This window comes from Eptesicus fuscus, chromosome 13 (assembly GCF_027574615.1).
Source record: "Eptesicus fuscus isolate TK198812 chromosome 13, DD_ASM_mEF_20220401, whole genome shotgun sequence".
NCBI classification, from domain to species: domain Eukaryota; kingdom Metazoa; phylum Chordata; class Mammalia; order Chiroptera; family Vespertilionidae; genus Eptesicus; species Eptesicus fuscus.
This window is the reverse complement of record NC_072485.1, coordinates 43,670,756-43,678,545: the sequence shown is the minus strand read 5'-3', so window position 1 is coordinate 43,678,545 and position 7,790 is coordinate 43,670,756. Positions and strand designations below refer to the sequence as shown.

The 7,790-nt window shown below is 36.3% G+C and overlaps 1 protein-coding gene across 1 annotated transcript; it reads left to right on the top strand.

Moving 5' to 3' along the window:
* The first annotated feature begins 4,257 nt into the window (after positions 1-4,257).
* LOC103303482 (olfactory receptor 51B2) lies at positions 4,258-5,196 on the top strand. Its single transcript, XM_008160483.3, has one exon. The coding sequence runs from the start codon at positions 4,258-4,260 to the stop codon at positions 5,194-5,196; it is 939 nt and encodes a 312-aa protein (XP_008158705.2).
* The last annotated feature ends 2,594 nt before the right edge of the window (positions 5,197-7,790 follow it).

The following is a 7,790-nucleotide window of genomic DNA, read 5'->3' as shown; positions in this document are numbered from 1 at the left end:
GCTTGATTTACTTACTTAGGGTGTTGTTCTCCCCATTGAAAGTTAAGTTTCGCAGCAGAATGAACTATATAATACCAATGTGTCTTAGAATCAAAGGAATTGGGATTCCTGTCATTTAAAAGACAAAGAGCCTCTTATTCTCAGCTCCTTGCCCCATCACATCACTAATGACATTGGCTTCAGTTCTGTTGCACTGCTTGATAGATTAGTTTGCTATTTTATTTTATTTTCTATTCTGGAAAAAATCATTACTATTAATGGTTTTGAGGTCAGTGACACTTAAAATGATTGCAGGGTCTACACAAAGAAAGGAGGATGAGATAACTTGATAGAGTTCTGTGTGGAAAAAACAGTTTAGATATTTTCTCTATGTCTTGGTTTTAGAAATCCCCCTTGGTACTGCATGGCATTAGAGAAGATCAGGAATAGATGAGAGTAAGGTATTCAGACCAAGAGAGGTCTTGCTGTTATAATAACCAGAAGCCAAACAAGAAGGATTTCAGCAGACCAACGTGGTTAGCAGCCCACAAAGAATTGTGAGAAGACCTTTAGTTGATACTATCTGATGTCTTCCATCTAATGAGCTGAGGACTCCAAATTGCCTATCCTATATAATAAAAGGTCAGGGACCATAAGTGTAACAACCAGAACAACTGCTCAACCAATCACCATGAGGTGCATTGACCACCTCTCAGTCCCCTTACCACCCTCACACCCCGCGCATGAGTGGTGGCAGGTGGAGTGGCGAGCGGCGAGTGACGAGTGGTGGTGGGTGGGGAACACGATTCATGGCCTAGGCCTCTAGTAATAAGATAAAGTTCCATTTTTTGCACACCTAAGATTTTGTTTTGTGTTCTTCAATTCATAACTTCTACATATGAAAAGAGGTACAAATAATGGAAGCATTCTAATAATAACATCTTTTTTTTTTCTGGAATGAGAGGTTGGTAATAAACTGCCTTCAAGAAATATTCTTATTTTATAGTTTTGAAACACAATGTTAATGTAGGGCCTTCAATGCATTTTATTCCTTGTAGAAGTCAACATGATCAACATATGTACATTAGCAGTATATGAAGAAAGGGTATGGGTTATTATTTCATCAAGAGATAAGAAGGCTTAGAAAGAATTTTGCACATTAAGCAAAATTATAGGAAACTAGAGGCCCATTACACGATATTTGTGCAAGAATAAGCCTTCCTTCCCCTGTCTTCATTCCCAGCCACCTGGGAGCCAGCAAGTCCCCGCTCCTGGCAAGTCCTCACTTCTGTCTGGAGCAATGCTCCTGTAGCTCTCCTTCTGCTGCCCCACACCCTCATAGCAGGTGTTCTGCCCCTCCCGGCCATTTCGCGTCTGCATATGCAAATTCACCATCTTTGTTGGGTTAATTCACATACTCACTTTGATTGGCTGTGGGCGTAGTGGAGGTATGGTCAATTTACATGTTTGTCTATTATTAGGTAAGATATGTTGGCAAATGAAATGCCAATGTATTCAATCAATAATTAGCCCATGGAGTTTTTTTAATTTGAAAAGATGCATATCTCTGGGAAGTTTTTCCTAATCCCAAAAATATTTTTTATGTGCTCCCTTTAGCATGCTACCATCTGTGCAATAATAACAGTGCTATGAAAACTTATGATATTTTCTTTCTAATACCCACTATTGTGTTATATTCTGTGAAAAAAAAAGACGACGTTGCTCATTGTGAACCTGGCACAAACTCATCACTTATGTTAAAATAAAATAATTTTAAGAGAAAAAATTGACTGTCATGCACATGGCTACTAAGGAATTTATTGATGTTCTTCTGTATCAGAAGTTATTTTCTCCCAAAGAAGCAGAAAAAACAAAAATTCAATTGGAATTCATAAGTTTTAGGATCAAAGATGGTACAAGTGTCCCTGGGATAAACTAAATCATGTTTGGCATTTGAAGGACATAAGGAAAAGGACATTCATTGATTTCTTAAATCCCAATACCTAGGATTCTGGGTGTAGGGAAGATGTCACATAACCAAGTCCTGACGTTTCTATATCTGCTGGCCTTTGAGTTTCCAATTTCCTTCGCACATCTTTTGGGAAACACTTTGTTTAGAGAGAAGAGAGAAGGTAGAGAAATCAAAAGATCTCTTGAGTGGCTATAAAGATGTAACTCTGGGGAGGTGATTTCTATACACATAGCTTGCTAATAAGACCTCTTGAGGAGGCTACACAAGGAAATCATCTGGACTGAGTCTTCAAATAGTTCAGCAATGGGTACATGTTCCAATAACAAGACCTGAATTGATGAATGTGAGGGACAGAATATGAATTCACTCCTTTCCCCTCTACTGTTAGATGCAATCAAGGCAAACAAATTTAAAAGTTTTTCCAGAGATTTGCATAGAGCGAAGATCCCAGCTGATGTGGGCAACACTATAGCCCATATTTTTTTCTTTCTTTCCAATAAGTGTATTAAAGAAACTGTGTTGGATTTAGACTTTCTAATCTAGACCCTTATATGGGAAGTAGAATAACTGTGAATGCCCTAAATTAAATGTGACATTATGTGCTCTTATTAACTTGTCTGGTTAGAGAATTATAGTTTTTATTAGATCCTAACAGAAGACTGTGTTTACTTAAGGAACTGCTCTCTTATAAAGGACATTGGTAATTATCAGTGAGACTCAGAAGGGTAAATCCTGAGGTGCTGTCTCTGGCCCATCACCCTGGTGCCTAGGGGAGCCTTTCCTCTATTCCACTCAGGAAGGGTGGAGTGTATATGAAGAGCAGACAAGGGTGGAGGGGAGAGGTATCACACTGTCTTCTCTGGTCACTTATTTATTTCGTCTTTGTGATGGATTCACAATTCACTATTTTATTTTAAGGTCTATCTTTTTAAGCCTAAAGAATCTTTCATGGACAGAACAACATTTGCACAATTATAATTTAAATTTCTATATGACTTAAATGTACTTTAATTTTAGGAATCACTTAGTGTTAGGGATTTTTATCTCAATGAGCATCATGTCAATGCAGATATAACTTCTGAGTATTTTGTAACACAAGGGTTGATTTGTCCTGATTCTGATCTACTTCTAATACTAAGGACATCTTATGAAGGAGGAAAGCATTTTCCTGATGAGTATGGAGACATGCCTTGATGCTTCCAAATATTTGATGAAACAAGCCTGCAGCATAAAGGTAATATGTCCTCAATTTTGGATTGTGGCAACCAAAAATATTGACATAGTGGAGATGACTGACATATTTAAGGTGTGGGAGCATTATAATGTGACCAGTCACATAAGCAAGAACTCTTCAGGAGTTAAGTGTTGGAGGAAAAGGAGATAGGGCTAAGTGAAAACATACAGAAAGAATCTGAACACATAATTATGTGAAATGATTTTGTAAACAAGAACCACTGAATGGTGAAGGAACAATAAAAACAATTGCATGAGAATACTTAGAAGGAATGAGATAATCAACCAGTTAGAAAAATGAAAAAAGCATCTATCTCCAAAGTTGGAATAGATAAGATATGTTTGGAGCAGTGCTTTTCAGATATTACTGTGTATTGTGATAAAATGCAAATTTTGGTTCAGGAAGTTGGAAGTGGACGTCAAGGCATCATGTCTAACACAGCCACATACTTGTTAGCTGTGGCTGGTTGGTGGACCATAGTTCTGGTAGCCATTCTCAAGAAAGGGGTAATTGTTGGAGCAACAAAGAAATTAGAAGGGGTAGTGATGCTTGTTATGTTCCCAAAACACTGACTTTCAATTTCAAAAACAAAGAAGTGTTTGAAAAAAATAATATGTGTATGTGTTTTTCATGATTATGAAAAAAAGTCAAGATTATAATTAAATTGTCTTAAAAGTTAGCAATCAGAACAAGAAAGCAGCTAAGTGCGATTATTATTCATTTGTATTTATTTATTTTGTTTGTTATTGTTATCACTGTTGCTGAAAAAATTTTAAAGATACACATACTAGTAAGAACTGATGTTTTAAGAATAATAATTTCTTTTTAAATTTGAGTATATGTTAAGCATTAACCTAACATTTTGTTCTAATTAGGGAAAGACCAACATTCCTCATCTCATCTAATACCTGCAAGTCTCTACTCTCCTGCAGGGAAATAGTTTCAGAGTTATATTTAATTATTCCAAAGTTCAAAGATGGTGACTAATACTGCCATGATATATCACTCCTGAAATATCTGGTTTCCTGGATTAAAGATTTCTAGAAAGCTGCTCTTCACCTGTAGACATATTATGTGGCCCAATATTAGTGCTTCCCCCTTTCTGCTGACTGGCTTCCCAGGCCTGGAAACAGCTCATCACTGGATCTCCATCCCCTTCTTTGCCGTCTATGTCTCTGTGCTTTTTGGCAATGGCATTCTCCTCTACCTAATCAAGGATGACCACACTCTCCATGAACCCATGTACTATTTCCTTGCCATGCTGGCGGGAACAGATCTGATGGTGACATTGACCACGATGCCAACTGTAATGGGTGTTTTATGGGTGAATCATCGGGAGATGAGCCATGGAGCCTGTTTCTTGCAGGCCTACTGTATTCACTCTCTTTCCATTGTAGAGTCAGGTATCTTGCTTGCCATGGCCTATGACCGTTTTATTGCCATTCACAATCCCTTGAGATATAATTCCATTCTCACCAATACTCGAGTGGTAAAGTTAGGGATGGGAGCTTTTATAAGGGGTTTCATATCCATTGTGCCTGTAGTTGTGCGTCTTTTTTCATTTGCATATTGTCACTCTCATGTTCTCTCTCATGCTTTCTGTCTTCACCAAGAAATTATGAAACTGGCATGTGCTGACATAACTTTCAATAGACTGTACCCTGTCATTCTGATTTCTTTAACAATCTTCTTAGACTCTTTGATTATCCTTTTCTCCTATATTCTAATTCTTAAGACTGTCATGGGCATAGCCTCTGGTGAAGAGAGAGCCAAGGCCCTCAATACCTGTATCTCTCACATCGGTTGTGTCCTCATCTTCTATGTCACTGTTATCGGTCTGTCATTTATTCATAGGTTTGGGAAAAATGTGCCACAAGTGGTCCTCATTATAATGAGCTATGTATACTTTCTCTTTCCTCCTTTAATGAATCCTATCATTTACAGTGTCAAGACCAAGCAAATTCAATATGGCATTCACCGCCTTTTAACTAAATATACAATTGAAAGTTAAACTCTGATGTGGGTGACTGTCCAGGAAAGAAGGTGGGGATCAGAGATTTCTTTGAATTGAGAGCAAAGAAATTCACAAGGTTTCAAAACTTTCTGTGGCAACCTCCACTTCTTCAAATGATACAATGACATCTATGAGGCTCATCAGGGGTCTGCTCTTGACTTCACAGATTTGGTGTTTGTTAGGTTCATGGATTGATTTGTTTGTCATTATCCTGTGTTCTTCTCTCTAAATGTTAAGTAGAGAAAGTAAATATTTCTGATATATCTGGAAGATTATGTGTAATCTGTTTTTTTATTATATTTAACTAATATTATTGTTATAAACCATAGATTTTAGCAGTTTTTCAGTTTGATGTATCAATTTACATGTCTGTCTTTGAACTTCTCTGCTCATATCTCTTGCTTATTTTCCTATTAGGACGTTCATGCTTTCTTAATTTATTTGTGGGAGTGTATTATGATAAATAAACCCCAGTGAGTCATTGACATTAAAAAATTTCCACTATACATATATATATATTTTAAATTTTATGTATAAATAACTTTATTAATATTTGTGTTATTAAGATTTGGGGGCCATTTGATAAAGGCTTCCTTAAATTCATGTTTATTTACTTATTGTTTTATATTTTGAACAACATTTTACATATTTTATTTTATATTAGGTTAATATTTAGGGAAAAGGAAATCAGTCCTCAAGGTAGTATCACTATTCATTTGGCTATTATTTTAAGGTATGAGACAGGAATAACACTAAACAAAAATGTTGTAACTGCAAGCAAATAGATATAAAATATTGCCTATGCAGATCACAGTCCACTGCAGAATCAAATTTCAACTAAACTTCAATTTAAAATAATCCCCATGACTAGCAATAAAAACATTAAAATAAACTGCTTTGAGGATGTGGGTCTCAAAAAGAATCACATTGAGACTGGTTAGAGAAAAGTTCCCTGCAGAGTGTGCCTTGAACTGATGAGCTATGGGGGTATGTTAGAAATTAACTGGTGAAAATAGGCATGAAGATGTTATAGCAGAGGTAATATGTGAGGAGGCTATAGGAGGAATGGATCATAGAACCTTTTTAAACTGTGGCTGATAGTTGTAAGGAGAGGTTGAGGAGAAAAAGGGTGTTTAAATCAATAGCATTCTGTTTGCCATTGCTGGGGTCTATTCAAAGAGTCATGGGAAGCTATTGAATAGTTCTAAGCAAAGGAGTAACATGATTCAGTGATGTTGGCCAATTATAAGTTCACATACCATGTAGATTTAAGTGATACAAGCAGAGAACAAGAAAATAAAAAGAGATAGTGTAGCAATTTCAGAAAGAGATACCCGTAGCTAAAATTATCAAAGTGAAAATGAATTTAGTGGGTATGTAAGAGATATTTAACATAAAATTAATGAGACTTAGGGTTCTGGTCAAGATGGCAACATAAGTAAATAAGGCACTCAAATTCTCCCACAAACACCTCAAAATTGCAACTAAACTATAGAATAACCATCATTCATAACCACCTGGACCCTACAGGACACCCACTACAAAGTCCAGGATACATAGAAGCTCTGCCTAATACATAGAAACATACACAGGGAGGCTGCCAAATGAGGAGGGGGGAAAAACATCCCAAATGAGAGAACAGAACAAAACTCCAGAAATAGAACTAAGTGAAATCTATCAGACAAATAGATGATCAATTCCTTGCTCTCTTTTTTTCTCTTTCCTGCACCCCTGTGATGCATATATTGGTATGTTTGTTTCATGTTGTCACAGAGGCTCATGACAAGAAATCTATCAGGTACAGAGTTCAAAATACTGGTACAAGAATAGTCAAAGATTTTAGGAGAAGAATAGATTACTTACTGAGAACTTTAATAAAAACAAAGGAAACATAAAAAGGAATATAGAGCCCTAACCAGTTTGGCTCAGTGGATAAAGCATTGGCCTATGGACTGAGATGTTTCTCTCTCTCCCTCTCCCTTTTTCTCTGAAATCAATATATGTATATATTTATTTTTAAATGAATATAGAAAACAAAAAAGCAGTCAGAAATTAATAATATATGAACTAAAATAAAGAATACATTGTAAGGAATTTAAAGTAGATGAAGTAGAGGATCAAATAAGAGATTTGGAAGATAAAAATAAAAAAACAGCCAATCAGAAGAGCCAGAACAAAAAAGATTTTTTTAAAAATGAGGATAGTATAGAAGCCTCTGGGACAACATGTAACAAACATACCACTATTTGCATCACAGGGATGCAGGAAGGAGAAAAAAAGAGAGCAAGGAATTGATAACCTATTTGAAAAAAAAAAATAATGACAGAAAAGTTCCCTAACCTGGTGAAGAAAATAGACATACAAGTCCAAGAGTCTCAAACAAGATAAGCCAAAAGAGGCCCACTCTAGGGCACATCATGGGGATGTAAAGTACAGCAATGGTTAAAGACAAAGAGGGTGTTTTAAAAGCCGCAGGAGAAAAGTAGTTAGTTACCTAGAAGGGAGCTCCCATAAGAATATCAGCTGATTTCTCAACAGAAACTTTGCAGGCTAGAAAGGGATTGACAAAATACTCAAAGTGATAAAAAGCA